The sequence below is a fragment of the Caretta caretta genome, chromosome 1, assembly GCF_965140235.1.
Source record: "Caretta caretta isolate rCarCar2 chromosome 1, rCarCar1.hap1, whole genome shotgun sequence".
Classification (NCBI taxonomy): Eukaryota; Metazoa; Chordata; order Testudines; family Cheloniidae; genus Caretta; species Caretta caretta.
In genome coordinates, this window is record NC_134206.1 from 350,928,526 (window position 1) to 350,948,098 (window position 19,573).

General features: G+C 54.0%; 1 protein-coding gene and 1 pseudogene across 1 annotated transcript; both read right to left on the reverse strand.

The window, feature by feature from the left end:
- Nucleotides 1-1,401: 1,401 nt before the first annotated feature.
- On the reverse strand, nucleotides 1,402-6,772 carry LOC125637006 (oxidized low-density lipoprotein receptor 1-like; annotated as a pseudogene).
- A 6,239-nt stretch (nucleotides 6,773-13,011) lies between these two features.
- On the reverse strand, nucleotides 13,012-19,097 carry LOC125630622 (interferon-induced protein with tetratricopeptide repeats 5-like). The gene is made up of 2 exons (XM_048836809.2): nucleotides 18,979-19,097; nucleotides 13,012-15,209 (listed from the first exon to the last, which is right to left on the reverse strand). Exons 1-2 carry the CDS (start codon nucleotides 18,981-18,983, stop codon nucleotides 13,871-13,873), a joined length of 1,344 nt encoding a protein of 447 aa, XP_048692766.2. The 5' UTR covers nucleotides 18,984-19,097; the 3' UTR covers nucleotides 13,012-13,870.
- Nucleotides 19,098-19,573: the final 476 nt, after the last annotated feature.

Genomic DNA, 19,573 nt, shown 5'->3' on the forward strand with positions numbered 1-19,573 from the left:
TATTTTACAATTTTAATAGTCTGAAGTTATTATTAAATCACAGACCCCTCCCTTCTCATTCAGATCAACAATAATAAGGAAACAGCAGGTGCCAGAGCAGCAGCCGTGTTCACCGGTAGCCGCAAAAAGAACAGGAGGACGTGGGGCACCTTAGAGGAAATGGCAGAAAGAGTGACAGGTGATCATACACATGATGGTGATTTCTAACCCATGGACAGCAATTCCGTTTCAAGGGTTTGATTGTTTTTCCAAGAGATTTGGGGTCTGACTGTACTAATTTTGTTTTGTTGTTTCCATGTGTTAAAAAAAGTGTAACTGTCCTGTGGATGCGTTCCCATCGGCCACGTGGGATTGCAAGAAGGGGCGGCCCTAGCAGTCTAATCAGACCGTCAAGAGTGGGACTGTTAATGCCATTATTTAGCCAAGAAGTGCGTCTATCAGTAAGAGAATCCAAACTGATGCTAAAGTGAACCATTTCCCCAGCACCCTGTCTACGAACGTAGATCAAGAACTGTGTGTAAGCTTTTATTCTTGCTGTACACAGAATTGAGGTAGTATTTTGCTGAGATTTATGAAAAAAATTATCACTTGATATAATTGTTGCTAGACACTAGGTACAAATTTCAAACAAACTTGGCTAGCAAGTGCAGACTGCAAGGACATGGAAATATTAGAGTAAGAATGAGGCAAACTAGTCTGGGGGAGTTTGTGCCCATGGGAACAGCTTAAGGTATGTACTCCTCAGCTAAAAGTTATATTTCCAGAACCGTCCAGGCTGCTGGTTGTCTCCCTAGAGCAATGGAGTGGAAAGGATTTAACCCAGATCTTTCTATATTTTTGCTGATTAATCTTTCACTCACACCCACTGGTTAATAAATCTGAATGACTGTGATTATTTGACGTCGTATTGATCAAAGAAGAGAACCCTCAAGACCCCGCCTGAGGAGGCCTGCGGGGAGGTCCCGGTGCCCCAGGCTGTTCGGCACTGGCCAGCAGGGGGCGGCAGCAGCACTGACTAGCCCAGCAGCCACATCTGAGCCAGGACATGGGGCCATTCCAGCAACGCCACTGCTCGGAGCACAGCGATTTAAAGAGCCCCACCCCGAGCGATTTACAAGAAGTCGCAGACTAAACCACAAGGGAAGCCTGGACCTTTAGCATCAGAATTTTATTTACTGCCTCAAACACAATCAATAACTGAGCAACTTACAACTGTTGTCCTCAGCCCCTTAACTGAAGGTGACAGGGAGAACTTGGCAGCCGGCTCCTGGCCACGCGTCCCCGCTGCGCTCAGTGCGGTTGTGCTGAACAGGATCTGAGTGTAACGCCTGCAAGGTGCCAGGATGGGGTAGATCCACAGGAACCGCCAGGCTGCTCCTTCTTCCACGCCTGCCTGGCTGCTTAGTTGCTGCCAAACCTGGCTGGCTTCTTGCAGATATTAACCTCCCATTTGGTGCAGCTCTGCATGTGGATGTCCCCCTCCTGCATGTATACGCAGCCAGCTGCTCCTGGGACCTGGAACCTGCCAAGCACAAGCCCCGTCTTACTGCCAGCCCTGGGGGGACAGCCGCAGGCTGGGGCATTTGCCCCTTCTCGGCTGCACTGGTAAGAATTGTCTTCAAGTGCATTCACCATAGTGCATAAACAAGAGGGGCCAGACGGACAGTCCTGGTGAGTCTCCCCTGCCCGGCACCTGGGTCGTCACTGACCCCTGTGCAAAGTGGGAGGAAAACCACACCTGAATGCTGCTATTTAACACCCACTTTGCCTGACACACAGGGCCAGGCTCTGGTGAGTCAGTCCCCAGCTAGGTCTCTGCTAAGTTTTTACACAGCCCCCTCCGTCACCACGTGTCTCAGTGCCAGGTAGGAGACGACGAGAGCGGCAGGGACTGGGGGCTGGTGAACAGCTGTCTAGTGTGAGGGAGACTCTGCACGAAGCCACCTCCTGGATGGGGACGGCGCAGGGACACTAGTAATAACCGATGCCTGGCCCTTTCCAGCCAAAGGTCCCAAAGCGCTTTGCAAAGGCAAATGGTGTCACTCGAGCTGCTCAGAAAATGCCCATTATTTCCCTTGGGGACATTTGTTTAAATTGTGGGTTTCTTACATTTCCTGTACATGGATTTTTTGATGGAAAACCAAAATGTCCTCTCCCAATTTTTGTTTTGCTTTGGTTTGGTTTTCCAACATCGTTTTGGGTACACAGTTTCAGCCTTGGATAAAAATGTCTGCTTTCTCAAAACCAAAACCTTTTACTGAACACTGAAAGGTTTTATCAAAACCTTTTTCATTTCTATTGGCGAGCGTTGACAAGAATTATAATTTTCCACAACAGCCATTTGCCAATGACCAGAACGTCCGAGTGGAAAATGAGGGGTCGGCTCTGACTGGTTTCCCCATCGACAGGGGAGGAGCCACCCCATTCAGAGCTGGCACAGAGCTCGACCAGTGCCCCTGGGTGGGCGAGGAGAGACGTACAGCTGGAAGGAGAAAGGGGAGCCGTCAGCCCACGTCCAGTTCCCGATGTCATTGTCGTAGTTCAGCCCTGTCCAGAAATTGAAGAAGTGCTGCTGACCGTGTCGTATGCGGCCCGCTTGGAGGTCTCGCGTTTCAGGAACGCCTGCCCCAGAAAGCAAGGGACAGCGATAAATCCTGAGTCCCCCTTTGAAGGCATCTGGGTGAGAACGGGGGCTCAGTCTCTCTGGAAATCAGGGCATGGATCTAATTGTGTAAATATGCGAATAGGAGCCTGAATCTAGGACTTTCCCTGGGGCACTCAGTGAGTCAGTGGTACAGAAGCCGGATCTCCCTGCTCCTGGCCCCTGCTTCAACCCTTCCTGGGATGGATCTGCGAAACAGGGGACTACTCCCATCAGCCCCTCCCCAATGCACATCCCCTTCCTCCTGGCCAGGTGGGGGGAAAGGTCCTGAATCCGGAAGTGTCTGGCTCTGCTAGGGAGGCAGCAGCCCCATGGCTGGCCAGGGGCTGCGGGGAAGCTGGCTGCAGAAAGGATTCCTCTGAACCCACAAGCGGAGCCGTGTGTGGAGCAGCCTGTGCGTGCCGGACATCGCAGCTGGGGCAGGTCTGTGTCAGCCTTATGGGGGAAAAGCGGTGGCTGGGCAGCGAGCCAGCGCAGAGGGGCCGCAATGCGAGAAACTAACTGAGCCTGGCTTGGAAACCCACAAGCATCTGTTGGTTTGACTGGAGACTGGACTGGAGAGGACCCTGCAGGCACCAGCCTGGAATAGCCCCGAACCTCGACTGGACTGAAACAAGAGCTGCTATTGCTCACCTCAGCTGTAACCGTTAAGCCTCCGGACCTAGGGAATCGGCAACCCTCCCTGCGCGGCCAGCCCAGTACAATTCCCTTTCCCTGAGCCAGGGATCTGGGGCCCACCAGGGCAGGCACCTACAAGGCCAAGCTGCTGAGCCACCTACAGTGCTGGCCCCAAATCGCTGTCCAGCTAGCGTGCTACTGGCTCCCTTGGGGCTTGGTGTGCTCCAGCCCCCCGCAGCCTGGACAGTTATACCCCAGACCGTCTGTGGAGGGGTGCACTACCCCTTTAAGGGACAGGCTGGGGGGTAATCAAGGGGGTGCGGCCCTAGGGCTGGGCTATTTAAACAGGAACAGGAAGGTAGCTGTGCAGGAGAGAGGGGGTGGAAGCCGTGCAGGAGAGGACCTTATGAACAGCTTGTTCTAATTGCTCCTGTCCTGAAGCCTCAGTCAAATTGGACGTTCTGTTTGGATAATGTGTGTGTTGGTCTCTGCTTGCCCCGGGCTGTTGAAGCAAACCTGTTCCCTCTCTACTCGTGGGGAATTCAGGTGGGGCCCACCTGCAGCACCACCCTAGGCCACAAGGCAGCTTGTAGGGGCAGCCCAAACCTTTACACCGTCCTCCTCCTCTGGGCTGCCCGCAAACAAGATCCCCACATATCATTCTTGACTGGAAGCAGGAATAAAAGCCAGAGCCAAGGGCCCAGGAACTGCCAAATCAGAGCGCAGCGATGGCCCATCTCATGCAGTAGCTCACCGCCACGAGGGGCCAGTGCTGGGTGCCTTACAAGGAGGGGTAAAAGGCCCATAATGCATCTTGCCCAGTGTGCAATACGGCAGCATAAAGGTTACTCCTCCCTGGCCACCCAGCCAGCTGATCTGTTTATGCCCTGAAGCACAAGGATCAATGGCCCTGAGCCTCAGATCCTAGCTCATGTTGCTACACTCGGAAATGCTCTTCTCATTCAGGCAGGAATCTGATCCTTTCCCAAATCTCCCTAAATTATTTGCCTCAGTATCCTGCAGAAGTGAGTTCCATAGATAATTATCTTGCCTTTCTCACTTGATTGTTAGCTCACAAAGCTCAGTCATTTGCAATGGGTTTCCCAGACACTAGTTCTATCTAACAAGGCCTAACTGTTCTTTAAATGCACGTTGTGCTCCTGAAAGGATCTGCAATGACAGAAGCAGAGAGTGGACTCAGAAGGCAAACTCCCTCCTCCTCGTGCTCTGCATGGTGACTTCTATAGAGGAAGAGGTGTTAGCTCCCGTAGCCTATTTCATCCTTGGACTCTAATGAGGGTGACAACAAGGAGACCAGTTAACAACACCTGCCCCACTGGGAACTCAATGGAAGGTGTCACTACTGAGCTGGGTCTGGGCTGGAACGGGTGCATTAGAGGTGAAAGGCCTCTTGTCCCATTCCACATCCCCCTGAGCCAGTCAGTCGCCCCTTTGCTTCTCCCCAGATTGCCACAGACACTCAGTGTGTACGTAATTTTGCCATTGGCACCATTCCTCTGGAGGTGGCTCTGGACCAGCTCCTCCTGGGTGTCTGTCTTCACCAGACTGTCCGACATCGCAGCACAAGCGTCTCTGCTTTCCTGCCAGGTTTTCTCTTTCTCAGACAGCAAGTAACAGCTGGCTGCCCGCTGGACCCAGTCGATGTCACACGTGCTGCAGTTGTACCCTGGAAGAAAGGGGAGAACAGACAGGCTTTCAATCCTTGTTCTCCGAGAGCATTTTCTTACCACAGCTTCGCGCTGCTGGGTGTGAAGGATGATGGGAAATTCCCCTCGCTTAGAATTCTAAACCGCTGACCCATCCCGGCACACGTCTTCTCACACTGAGCACTTCAGCTGGCCCTACCGCCTTGGACCATCAGCTCCTTTGTTCAAGCAACAAGTAGGATGCGCAGTAAACTCGTACCATGAGTTCTCATTTCAGTGGGGAGGGCCGGTCAGGGAGGGAGGGACAGTTATAGCCCCTCTCTGAGAACAGGAGTTATAGGAAGATGGAGACAAGAATTGGCACTGAGATGTCACGGGGATGAGCACAGTATGAGTAAGATATTCAGACAGATCAGATAAAGATCTGGAACAATGAAAATAGGTAGGAAGCTAGGGATGGATGGATGGAAACAAAGAGAAGGATATGGAGAAGTGAGAGATTAGCTAAGCATCCAGGGATGGACAGACGGATAGACAGAAACAGATAAGGATACAGGGAGAGAGATTAGCTAAGGCTCTGATGGAGGGGGGGATGAATAGGTGGGTGGGTGGAGTCTTTTTCTTTCCCCCCCCCAAAATGGTTATTATAACACACCCCCAGAGGCTCTAGCTGTGGTTCTTTACTCAGACCGGTTGTCAGCAGCTCCACGGTGTCTGACAGAATTATATTTTCCACTTCCATGACCTCCAGCTGTTGCTTTGATTTCTGGGAAAACCTGGTAAACTTTAAAGGCACAAGAAATCTCACAATACAGTGGGGTGCCCAGAGCCAGGGGACTCCTACAGCTCTGATCATCTTGGGGCCTTTACAGCCTGAGATGGACTGTGACCATGTGGGGGCAGAGTGCCACCTACTGACTGACAGAGGGAATGCAGGGCTTACGTCTCCTTTTGCTTGCACCAATTTTACACTAGTCAGATTCCACCGACATCAGGGGAGATGTTCCTTATTCACCCAAAGGGAGAGGGGAATCGACACCATTATTTTGAAACTGGAGTCTCTGCAGGAAAGAGCGGAGATGGGCGCTCCCTGCGTTTTATCCAGTAACAGCCATCACAGTGCTTGGCACTTGCATGTTGTATACATCAGATGGGGCTTACAAACGCTCAATCATTACATGACGGATGACAAAGACCTATTTGGCCACCGGATCCATCCCCCTGCCCCGGAACAGAACCGTCAACATTTACGTTGAGGATATTCTAGCAAATGTACTCAAGGTTGTACGTTTGTAGAGGGAGATCAGCAGCATCCCACGTCTCAGATGTCGCCGGGCAAATCCTTATTTCTACTTACCTATATCTAAGCAGGTATTTATACAGCCTGTGTCACCGTAGGATCAGATTTCAGAGGGGCAGCCGTGTTAGTCTGTATCCGCAAAAAGAACAGGAGGACTTGTGGCACCCTAGAGACTAACCAATGTATTGGAGCATAAGCTACAGCTCAGTTCATCGGATGCATGCAAAAAAGCTTAGGCTCCAAGGTTAGTCTCTAAGGCGCCACAAGTCCTCCTGTTCTTTTTTCATCGGCTCAGAGCGCCTCCGGGCACACTCTTAGGGGAGAATGTCTCTCTGGATCCATCACCGTGGGACCCAGGCACCTCCAGTCAGAGGTGCTGGAACGAGGGGTACTTGCAGTGCTGAAGCACCCCCTGGTTTGTTTCCATCCTATCCAGGGTTGACAGTTTGGTTCAGTGGCTCTCAGCACCCCCACTACTCCAGTTGTTCCCACTCCCCTGCCTACCGTTCCCATTCCGATGGCCATGGCAGTGCCCTTGGCTCCTGATGGTCCAGGAGCAGTTTAGAACCAACCGGGGCAGCCAGAATCCCCTGTGGTAACACCTTTGTCCTTTGCCTATCCAGAGGTCCCTGATCTACCATGGACCCCGAAACACACCAGCTAACGCACCTTCTCTGATCCCTGTCTGAGTGTCTCTCCACATGCACCTCATTGTGCCTATTATCGTAGTCTCTATCCTGAATGAAGGGTCACGCTTATACATGCCCAAGGATGGATGTCGCTCTCCACCCCATTTACAGCCACCTCTGCAGGTTGGATCAGTCTAGGTGGATGTTTTCCAGGGCAGAACCTTGCCCAGAAGCTACTACAGAGAGGCCTCGCTCCAAGAGGCGGGTCTTGTACTGGGCATTAAAATGGCAGGACTCAGGCCTAATCTGATCCCCAGTGACAGTGAGAATGCTCTGGCCCCACCTCCCCTGAGCTGGGGCGGCAGGTTTGTAGAAATTTTGGTGGTGCCCAGAACGCTCAGAGCCCGCTCCCCTCCCGAACTCCGCCCCCCACCTGCCTAAGGCTCTGTGAGGGAGTTTGGGTGGGGGGAGGAGGTCTGGGGTGCAGGTCCTGGGTTGAGGCAGGGAATTGGGGTGTAGGATGGTTGAGAGGTTGGGCTTTGGGATGGAGTCTGGGTTGCAGGCTCTGGGATGGAGTTTGGGTGCTGGGTTCAGGCTCCGGGCTGGGGTGCAGGATGGGTGGAGGGGTGCAGGCTCTGGGAGGGAGTGCGGGGGGCTGGGTGCAGGCTCTGGGAGGGAGTTTGGGTGCTGGGTTCAGGCTCCGGGCTGGGGTGCAGGATGGGTGGAGGGGTTGAGGAAGGGAATTGGGGTGTAGGATGGTTGAGAGGTTGGGCTCTGGGATGGAGTCTGGGTCGCAGGCTCTGGGATGGAGTTTGGGTGCTGGGTTCAGGCTCCGGGCTGGGGTGCAGGATGGGTGGAGGGGTGCAGGCTCTGGGAGGGAGTGCGGAGGGCTGGGTGCAGGCTCTGGGAGGGAGTTTGGGTGCTGGGTTCAGGCTCCGGGCTGGGGTGCAGGATGGGTGGAGGGGTGCAGGCTCTGGGAGGGAGTGCGGGGGGCTGGGTGCAGGCTCTGGGAGGGAGTTTGGGTCCAGGCTCTAGGCTGGGGGTACAGGTTCTGGGCGGGAGATTGGGGGCCAGAGAGGGGGTGTGGGCTCTGGAAGGGGGTGGAGGGTGCTGGCGGCGGAGGGGACTGCCATCACATGTGGCTTCCTTCCTCCCCTGCTGCCCCTCGCCATAGCCTCACTGGGGGTGGGGGATGGGGCTGCCCCTTGCCCAGTGTTTGCAGGAGTGGTGGCGGGGGGATCACAGGGTCAAACGCTCACCGAAGCCCCAGCAGCTGCTCAGGTGAGTCAAGGGGGTCCACTCCAGATGCCTCGCGCCGGAAGCCCCCTCGGCGTCTGGTGCCGGGGGAGGAGAGGGCTGCCAAGCCCGTGTGAGCCTCCTCCCGCTCCCGAGGTGCAGGAGCAGCCGCAGCTGCCTTGGCCTGCCCCCCGCCTCTTGTGCGGTGCTGTAGCCGCCGGCAGCAGAGGCCAGGGAGAGCCGGGCCGCTTTCACCCAGGCAGGGGCGTGCCGGAGGCCGGGGCGGGGCAGGCGGGGGCTGCTCCAGGGGCCACTCCAGACAGGGCCAGGGGAGAGACCCAGCTCCAAACACTGGTGGAGCAGGGCCCCCCAGCCCTGAATATTGCTGGAGCCCAGGCACCACAAGGGAATTCAACTCACCACCCCTGTCCCTGAGTTTCACTCTACAGGACCATCAGAGGGTGAATTCCTTAGCAACCCTTCCCGCCTCCCCAACCAGAACACAGAGCTATGGCTGACTCCTGGCTTCCACTTAGGGTTAGGGTGACCGTATTTCCCAAAGGGGAAACTGGACACTGTGTGGGGCTGGCCCAAGCCCCTCTGCAGTCGCTCCAGCCCTGCCTGCCCCTTGTGCAAGCCCGGCCTCCCCCATCCCCCGTGTGGGGCTGGCATCGCCGCAGCCCCCTGCACGTTCCTCCATACGGCACCCAACTTTTTTGACAAAAGTGGGCATTTGTCCCGTTAGCTCTCGCCAGCTGATCAACAGTGTAGCCTGGATGCCCTGATCGTCGGAGCCCTGGGCGCTTGGGACCCCTGCAACGAGCGTGTGCTGCGGACCGGCGGGATCGGTCGACGCTACGCACGGCTCTTGCGGTGCCTCATGGTCTCGGACACCATCCGATGGTCCAGGGACATCTACATCGACCACATCACCGGCCACCGACAGCACCAGGAGGCGTGAGCCGGTACGACATCCTGCATCCACTACGGGAAAAGGACTGAGAGACTTTTCCCATTGGACCATATGAACTGGAACCATAAACTCACGGAACATTAAATCCCACCAAATGAGGGTAGATCCATCCTCATCATCGTATCCACTCATTATACTCCACACCTGAACATAGCCATGATGTGGACAACACACCCCCATAGCTCAATGTCTGCACTTTGACCCGCTAAACTTTTACCCCCAATTGGGGAGATTGCAGATGATGTATTCCTTACGCCACTCGCTCCTAAACCGAATTTCACACCCCTTGATAATCTGTACCTTATTCCCTGATAACCAGAAACTTCTATGCTTAAACTCTGTACCGTTTTCTTTTTACTTCAACATCATCTTAATAAAATTATTAAATCTGTTGCTTTGGTGCCCTTGACGCTCTTTGACTTTTCCTTCTGCTTCCCTCTCCAGCGTGTAAAGAGAAACCTGAGAGCACGCAGGTGAGAGTCCTTGTTTCTGTTCAGTGATTATTAGGGCTGCAGTCCCGGCGGAGGGGTCTAGGGGCTAAGCCTTCGCTGAGAGGTGGGGACAGTGTGGCAGCGAGGAAGGGGCAGCTGCGCAGACGTTCCCTGCTGCCCAGTGAAATCACCGAGAACTGGGGCTAGCGGGGGGACCTCAGGGCGTGGCTGTGAGTGGCAAGCAGTGGGGGTGGTAGCGGGTAGGGTAGCAAGCGGCAGCCGAGATAACAGCGGTGCTCAGCAGTAGCAGAGGGCAGTGGCATGTGAAGGCCGAGATGGCACCAGCAGCCATGAGCCAATTGCAGAGGCCGGGGCCGGCGCGGCGGCATGGCTCAATCTCTCCCCCCTCTTCCAGGGTGGGAAGTGAACCCGGGTGAAGGCTACGCTGGAGTCTGGGGCTTCCCTGGCCAAGATCAACCCTCTGTGAGAGGGGTGGATCAGAGGGAAAGGGGCTTGGTGTGTTAAAGGGACAGCCATTCGTTGGACTTTCACATCGCAAGGTTGGAAACTGAGCCAAAGGACACTGCCCATCACAGTGTGGGGTGGGTGTTTACTTATGGTTACATGCTTTTGAAAGTGGTTGTGGTGTTTTCCCAAATTAATGCTGGATTCCCTTTCCCTTTTTAATACAAGTTTTCTTTTGTCACACACAGACTCAGTCCTTGCGAATGGGGAAATATTGCCCCTTAGAGATGCCCGGGGATGGGTTTAGTTTTCCCAGATGACTGGCTCAAGCCAGTTGTTTGGTATTGGCACCTGCAGCTCCATGGGAATCGTTTGCCTGGTTCTCTGCCCTCGATCTGTGTGTGGGGGACGGGACTCTCCCATCATTGAGGGGTGAGGGGGGAACGGCCAGCACCCTAAGGTCACACCTAGAGCAATTTATTTAAAGAGGATGCAAAGCTGCGGTTGCTTTTTGTCGGTGCCTGAGGCCTGGGCTTGCGAGGGTTAATGGGCCCTGACCAGCTCCCGGCTTACAGCATCTTGCTGGAGATGCACAAAGGGCTCCTTAAAGGTGCAAATACCACCATAGGGGAGAGGTGGGTGGTACAGAAGAGAGATGATGGGTTATACCCCTTAGTGGGTATGTGGGGCAGTACATGATGGGTAATATGGGGCATTTCCATCATCACACTCAAAGAAACTGTCAGGGATTTGCCTTTAGTAGGATTCTCTGCCCCGGCTCCCATCTCCACTGCATCCCCATCTAACCTTCCCTTCCAACCTGGCAATAGCACTGTCCTGCTTAGAGTAATTCCGGCAGGAGTTTGCTCGGGAGGCGAAAACACAGCCTGGCCGAGAATGTGCTGCCTTGCAGTTCAGTGTAATAAATGTATCAGGAAATGAACGGCAGCCCAAATCCCATCTCCCGGCCGCCTTCCTATGGCCTGTCCCTAGCATTGCCCCTTCTGCGGTCCGGCTCAGGGAAAGCCCTTTTGGGCTATTCCCAGAGGGAGAGCTCAGTGACTGGCTCCCGTCACCGAGTGTCCGAGGCTCAGGGGCTCAGATCTGTGCTGACTGTGAAGGCTTTAAGCGATCACTGTGACCCTACCCAGCGTGGGGAAGGTTTGGGGCTCTGAAGTTGAACCCCGAGAAAGCCAATAGCCCCCTGCCGCCTATAGGATCGTTGCTCCCACAAAAAACCAGCCCCAAACCCTGGGCCAGGTGGGGGGAAGCCTTGTCTCTTTGCTGTTATTCCTAGGGACAAAAGTACCAGCGCGGCATGCCCTGCTGCCCGCACCAGAGCTCGGGCTGCAGGGCCTGAGATAAAGATGGGGGCAGCCCAGCTCTAGGGAAACAAGAAATCAAGGTATCCTGTCCCAGGAGCCTCCAGCTCGCCCATCTCCAGCAGCACAAGAGCAGTCCCCCAGCTCCAGGGGTAAGGTGACGTGACCCAGTGGTGCTGGGATTGGGAGGTTCATCCCAGAGCTGCAGCGGGGAAAGCCCAGCCTGCTTAGGGTGACCATATTTCCCAAAGGGAAAACGGGACACCGCACGGGGGGCTGGCCCAAGGCCCCCACCTCCATGGGGCTGGCCCCAGCCGTTCGCCCAAAGTGCGCCTCACAGACTGTCACTGGACACTCAAAGCCTGCTGACCCCCTGCTCGAGTCTGTCGCTGGTCACTGGAACCCTGTCTGCCCCCCCCCACTGGAACCATTCCCCCCCCCCGCCCCTGCACGGGGCTGGCATCTCCACTCCCCCCCGTACGTTCCTCCGCACTGCACCCCACTTTTTAAGAAAAGTGGGCATTTGTCCCGTTTGCTCTTGCCAACTTGAGACAATGGGATAAATGTCCACTTTTGTCAAAAAAGTCAAGAGGGCCAGGTTGGGGCTTAATAAAAGGACAGTCCCAGTCACAACAGGACGAATGGTCTGCCTACGCTGCTCCTACAGTAGAGCAGATAGGAGGATGCCTCCTGCTGCCCCTCCCTGCATGCTGAGTGACCCCCCTTTCCTCCTGTAAATCCCTCACTCCCACCTTCATGAAACCTCTCTGCAGCCGTCCCTTTCATAGCGAGCGCTTGGCTCCTCCTTGAGCTGGGACCCTCGTCCGATGGACAGAGTTTGTCTGACACAGGGTCCTTTCTGCTCCTGCTTTAGTCAGTGGCAACCCCACCCGCTGCACTGATTGCAGCAGGCTCAGGATCAGGCCCTTAGACTGTGGTTGAGGAAGAGGCAATTCCCCTTTCTTTCATGCCAGGGTTGCTGGGTGCCCCCGCTCCCTTCTGCTGTTCCCTCCTATACCAGGGGCTCTGTGTGCCATGTAGAATCCGTGCAGAAAGCAAAGATGGGAATAATTGTATAGACACACTACAGGCACTCAGCGATGCAAACACAAAGGCTGTTAGAAGAAACTCCACACCTATTTGCTGCGTGGATGTTGGAAGGCCGCAGAGCTGGAGGGTAGGTTTGCTTAGAGACAAGGATGGTCTCGCCGTCCCCTCTGAGTAGAAACAGCTGCTCAGTATCAGAAGCTAAACTCTCCTCTGTGGTGTTGCCTACAAAACACTTGACAACGGCTGGGTTGCTGGTGGGCTGAGACCACTGTCCATTTTGCTGACCAATATTGTCTCCTTGTGCTCCCCCGTCTGTCTGCTGGTTCCCTCCTGTTGTCTCTTGTCTCAGACTGTGGACTCTTCGGGGCCAGACAGAATCAGGTCCTGGTCCACGTTGTGTGGAGCTCCTAGGTGCTACCACAATACTGTAACCCAAACACCTCAAGTGTTCTGCTTCTGAGCAGCAACCCTTCCTGAAGTCTCTGAATCAGAGATCGACAGGAGGTTACTAATCCCTTGCAGGTCCCCTCTGCACCCGTCTGTCAGAGTTTGCCCAGGAAGAACGCCACCCACACTGCTGTTTGAATGTAAATGTTCCTTTAATTAGTGAGGGAGGATGTAAAGGGAGGAAGGGAAGGGAGGGGAATAACAATAGAACCTTAATTTAACATTCACACGCAGGCAAGCACACGAGGTGGTCATTGGAAACCTTCTACCTTAACTTCTCCACAGGTGACACGGCTGGATGATTGATTCCTAGCTGAGCCGGATCAGACGCCTCCTCTGACAAGGACCGCTGACGATGGAGTTCAGGTGAGCGTCCCTGACACCAGTTTCCCACCCTAACCCCTTTGTGCCGTTGTGACTGCTAGTAAGAGCCTCCTCGAAGCGTCTGCGAGTGTGCTCCCCAACAAAACAACAAACCCTGACAACAACACACTCACCGGTAGCAGCAGCTGTCACAGGCTGACAGCTAGTCCCTGCTGTTACGGAGAGAGAGGTCCTGACTGCTGCTGTACTTAAAGTCACAGCTCAGCAGGCAGCAACCTTCTCCGTCTCCTGAGAAAGAGCCCCATCCCTACCCCACCGGCTTTCCTATATACCCTTCCCATTGCTAGGGCACTCCTTTCTTTGAGTCCCGCCCTGTGCCTTTTGCAGGGAACTGAAACTTCACAAATCCTATGTTCATGGACAATCTCAGGACACATAAACATATGACAACCATCACATAATAAAAACCTACACATAACCCTTATTAATTATGTACACGCACCTGACATGGATATGTCCCAAGCCTGCCCAATTTAATTAAGGGGCCTCGTTCTTTACAAGACACGTAGCTAATAATAATTATAAGAAGCAGCAGCAGGATGTGCCGTGGTCTGAACTATTCAGGGGACCCAGAATCATTTGCAACCCGAACGTCATTGTTACACAGGTGGGGAAAGTGACTTGCTTCAGAAGGAGGTCTTGCTGTGTCCAGAGAAGGGAAAGGATCCCCTGTTTTCTCCACATCTTCAGTCTCCTGCTCTGTTGTTGCCACCAGTGGATCTCCCCATGTACCACGGACTTTCATTCTCTTGAATGAAGTCACGTATGGCCTCAGCCTCAGAGGTCTGGGAGCTCTGCTGGAATTCTCCTGCCACCTCTTCCAACCTGCTTTTCAGTTGTGGCCTCTCCAGGTAGTTGTCTGGAATGGTGAAACCTGCTTTGTACATCTTAGCTGCCTCCCACACTGACTTCTGCTTGTAGAAGAGGAAATCCCCCCAGTGAAGGTAGACTGCCTGCTGACACCTCTTGCTGAGGCTGGGCATTTCACTTAGGAGATTGAGATAAATCTCTTCTTGGTAGTGAGGTGTGTTTTCTCCATACATTTCAGCTAAAGCCAGCCTTGAAAACACAGAGGCTGGATCTTTCTGCACAGCCTTTTTGAAGGCCTCAATAGCTGCTGCCAATATTTCTTCTCTGCCTGACTTGGCCTTCTCCAGTTGTTTCTTGTAGCAGACGCCAAGGTCATAGGGAAGGAGATGGTAAGTGGGGTTCAGTGAGATTGCTCGCTGTAGGATAGCAATTGCTTGTTCTGGGAATTCTGGTTGAAAGAACTTGGCTGCATTTCTCAGGACCTCAGGGTCCAGGCTATTCTGAACAACATCTTCTAAGAGGGCTTCGGCTTCCTGTCTATTTGCCCTCTTCAGGATCTTGGCTAAATACACCTTAGCTTCATAGTTTTGCTGCTGTTCATGGAGAATGGCAGCCAACTTCTTTTTGGCTGCTTCCCGATGTACAGGCTTGTGTGAGTGAGTCCATGATGCAAAGACCGCAATTGCCAACCCAGCAAGTAATTCCCCATTTGCTTTGTCTTCTCTTAATGCCATTTGGAAACACTCTGTGGCTTCAATGCCATTACGGAAGCCTGCTGCCAGGAGAGACCAGCCTTTCTGTGCATGTATCTCAGGGATCTGAGCTGCATGTGGAGAGCGGCTCTTCAGGGAGCTGCAGATCTTTCTAACCTTGTCCAGGTAAAACTCAACCAAATCATAGTGGGCCAAGTGATAATAGATCCAGGCGTAGTTTCCATAAATGACCAGGACCTGCCGGGGGAAGTTATCTGGATGATCTCTTTGCAGAATCTCTTCGGCTTCTCTCAGGCTTTGCAGAGCGTCTTCATATTGCCCTTGCAGGTGGCAGAAATAAGCCTGCATGGCAAGGAGCGTGGGCTGGTTCTGGTAGTGAGTGTGGGCAATCCTGAGAGCCAGAGTTTGGAGGATGTGAGCTGCATGTACCTTGTCTCTGATTTCAAAGTTCCAGGTGAAGTGGCACTGGAGGGCCTGCAGCTTCTCCTTCAGACGCAGGGTGCTGCAAAGAGAGGGGAAAATGAGACTTCATCTGGGCTGAATGAATTTCCACTACATGCTACAATCATTTACACAAAGGCTAGTTCCCAGCCCGCTGGCAGCGTAAAGCGAGTGTAAATGGAAAGGCCCCTTCACACGGCCAGGGTGCTGTGAAATGGCCACAGGGGTGTCTACCCTGCAGTGAAAGGTGGGATAGCAGCATGGGCTGCCCTTTCGGCACTAGCTGTAACCTAGATATCACAAAAAGAAAAGGAGGACTTGTGGCACCTTAGAGACTAACCAATTTATTTGAGCATGAGCTTTCGTGAGCTACAGCTTACTTCATAGGATGTTGCTCACGAAAGCTCATGCTCAAATAAATTGGTTAGTCTCTAAGGTGCCACAAGTACTCCTTTTCTTTTTGCGAATACAGACTAACACGGCTGTTACTCTGAAACTAGATATCACAGCTAAAAACAGCAGTGACGGATGGCAGCACGGGATCTGCAAGCCCGTCTGGCCCCCCGGGTATGTAGTATTGTTTCTAGCCCACATCCGGGTCTGTGCCACTGCGGCTTCACTGCTCGTTTTAGTCCCACTAGTTAGATTAAAGCTCGCACGGGGATGCCTACCTGAGCTAGACACACCTGCGACTGCACTGTAGCCATAACCTTAGTATCAATGGGAACGGGGCCCACTCTAGTCAGTAGGCAGGAGAGAAATGTAATGGGGAGATTTTGAGGGTCGGCAGAATGTAAATATTCTTTCTCCGGACATTTAATTGTGGCAATCTAGGCCTGTTACACCCCTCCCCCTGCTGTGAGTCCTGTGTGCAGTGCAGATGTGGTCGCCCCATCTCAAAAAAGATATATTGGAATTGGAAAAGATTCAGAAAAACAAAATGATTAAGGGTCTGGAATGGCTTCCATGTTAGAAGAGATTAATAAGACTGGTACTTTTCAGCTTGGAAAAGAGATGACTAAGGGGGGGATGTGATTGAGGTCTATAAAATCATGACTGGTGTGGAGAAAGTAAATAAGGAAGTGTTATTTACTCCTTCTCATAACACAAAAACTAGGGGTCACCCAATGAAATGAATAGGCAGTAGGTTTAAAAGAAACAAAAGGACATATTTCTTCACACAACGCACAGACAACCTGTGGAACTCCTTGCCAGAGGATGTTGTGAAGGCCAAGACTATAAGAGGGTTCAGAGAAGAACTAGATAAATGCATGGAGGACAGGTCCCTCAATGGCTATTAGCCAGGATGGGCAGGGAGGGTGTCCCTAGCCCAGGGGTTCTCACAAGACATTTTTGGTGGCCTCAGAGCGCAGCCACCAACTCTTGCTGGTGGCCGCACTGACACATTTTTCCTAAAAGACGTAATTAACTTTAGGGAAAAGCAATTAAATGTGCCTCACAGATTTACATCCAAATCAGAGTGATTTATATTTGTAGGGGGGTTGTTTTTTTTTGCAGAGTCAATAACAAAAATAACACTGTCTCCCCCCATCCCCCCACCCCACCATGCAGGGCTTTTAATGGGTCCTGGGGCTTGCTGTGCAAAGTGATATCCTGTATATTTGTTTATATCGCAGCCCGCTTCGTAGCTCCCTGGGAGGCTATGGAAAGTGATAAGTGCTATTAAGAAACACACAGGTATCCCTTTTCACAGATAGCTAGTAAGTCTGCTGTGAAAAGTGATACTTGCACGTTTGGTAATATCACTTTTCTCAGCAAGCCCCAGGACCCATTAAACCCTGGATGTGAGGGGGCAAAGGGGGAGGCAGCAGGAGCCAGAGGCGATGGTGGGATGGGTGCAGGGCCGGGGGAGGCTGCAGGGTACTGGGGGGGCGGTGGAGAGGGCAGGATGGATGCCGGGGCTGTGGGAGGCAGCAAGGGTCCGGGGCAATGGGGGTGAGAGTGGATGTGAGACCAGAAAGGCAGCAGGGTCCAGGGGCACGGGGTGGGAATGGATACAGGGCTGGGGGAGGCAACAGGGGCCGGAGCAATGAGGGTCAGTGATGAGCCCCACTGTTGCGTGGCCAGAGCCAGGGCCAGGTGTCTGTTGCCATGCAGCCAAGGCTCAGTGTCTGAACCTGGAGCTGGGGACAGGTCCTGCATGGCCGGAGCCAGGGATCGGAGCCGGCTGCCATGCACCTAGAGCTGTGGGTCAGCACCCAGGGCTATTGCCTGCCGCCGCGTGCCAGGGCTGCAGCCAGAGTCAGCGTCTGCCATTGAGTGGCTGGAGCCAGTGCTCGCTGCTGTGTGGCCAGGGGTCGGCACCTGGGGCCAGCTCCCGCCGCTACGTGGCAGGAGCCCAGGAACAGAGTTGTGGGTCGGTGCCTGGGGCCACGTGGCTGGAGCCCGGGGCCAGCGCCCACCCCCGCACGGCCGGAACGGGGGCCAGAGGCAGTCTGAAGCTCTGCCGTCAGACCCAGGGGACAGCACCTGCTGCCCCATGGCCAGAGCCAGGGGTTGGTGCCCAAAGCTCGGCGGCTGGAGCCCACTGCCGTAAGGCTGGGGCTGGGGGTTGGTACCTGTGGCCAGCGACTGCCACTGCACTCTTGGACCCCGGGACTGGAGCCAGGAGCCAGAGCCCGTTGCCACCCAGCTGGAACCAGAGGCTGGACGCTGAAACCCCACAGCTGGAGGCCAGGGCTGTGTGGCTAGAGCTGGGGGGCGGGGGGTATCAGGACCCGCTGCCCTGCGGTCGGAGCCTGCAGCCACACAGCCAGGTTCCTGAAGTCCCGCTGCTGGAGCCTGCAGCCCAAACCCCTTTCCCCAAGATGGGTCAAGAACTCGCCTCGCTCCTGCAGCGTTGTGCCCCACGTCTCTCCAGAGGTGGAGCAGGGCAGCACATCCAGGTGTGACAAGGAGGGAGAGGGAGGGGCCGATGCTTTGCGCCCCCGGAGGCTGTCGTAGCCGCACAAAAAGCCCCTGGTGGATGCATGCAGCCACATCATACACCAGGAGGAGTGATCCTTAGATACTGAATCCCTGTGAAAATCCTCCTCCTTGTCTCCAGCCTGCCTTGACTCCCAGTATCTGGTTTTTGTCAGTCTCTAACTCCCTATCTCTTGGCCTTTGATGTGAGGCCTCCCATCCTGATAATAAAGGTTACTGATGCATGGCTTTAGGACCATGCTGTGTAATTAACATACTGGTATAGCACAAGGAATGCACCAAGCAGGGATAGGTGGTAGATAAAACAAGGGTTTGTTTATTGGCTAAGGTTTCCGATGCACGAGGGCAACATGCTTTGCTAAAAAGTATATAACCTTTGTATAATCTGTATTCAGGGTCCCCTCCTGGCTAGCGGGGGGCACCACGCTCGAGTGTAATAAACTTAGTGTCTTTTGGGAACTCTGCAGTTGTGGACTTTATGTGCCTCAGCCTGGATTCGAACTGTGCGTGACCTATCAGGTATAATTTGCAGCAGTTGTGTGCGTGTCCTACCAGGTGTAATTCGTAACAGAACTGACAGCTGGCGAGAAGCGGGTGCTCTCCAGACAGTTCCAGCAAGGTGAGCTTGCAGGAGAAGGATGTGAACAGCTAACTCTTGTTAAATGGCCGAGATTGCACTTTATCCAGTGAGTCACCAGCCTGGAGATTCAACACGGCTGCAGAATTATATGACATTGATCCCCACCCCCAGGCTCGGAGAAATAAAAGCCGGAGATTTACAGTCCCAGAAATTAGCAGAGAGAAGGTTCGAAAGCTGTCTGTATTTAGTCCTTGCTGGAAATGTCTCCCCCGCCCTCCCCGCCCAGCAACCCCAATGCTCCTACCTCATTGCGATCCGCTGAGTCCCAGCCCAGCCAGGGGAGGTGACGGCTCCTTTCACTGCCCCGAGTTTCTTCCCAAGGTGTGGACGTGCCCGGTTCTGGGAGAGACCCGAGTTCTGCCCGGGCAGGATGGACTGTGGCCACCCGGATGATGCTGCCCTTTATATGCAGGGCGGGTTCCTAGCTGGTGATCTCACTGGTTTGACTGGCGAGCTGCATTTCCACTGAAAGGGAGACTAAGCAGGAGAAAAGGAAACAGAAACTTAACTTTCACTTCCACTTGTCATCTTCAATGTCCACTCAGCCTGAATCGCCATCTGCAGCTCCATGGGTGACATGGGACTAGTTATGGGTGTGTGTGTGGGTGTGTGTATGCACGTACAATCCTGGCCTGGGCTTCCCAGCACACAGACGGGGTCACTCACCATTACCACACTGTGGCGCGCTCCCTGCTACGCCCCCAACCAGCTCCACAGCCCCCTGCAGCGAACAGGTTGGCCGTGTCCCGGCCCCCGGCCAGCCCTTCCCCACCACCGTGGGGTGTTCCTATCGCCCGGGTGGGAACACCGCCTGCGCTGCCCTGAACACAGGGGCTGTG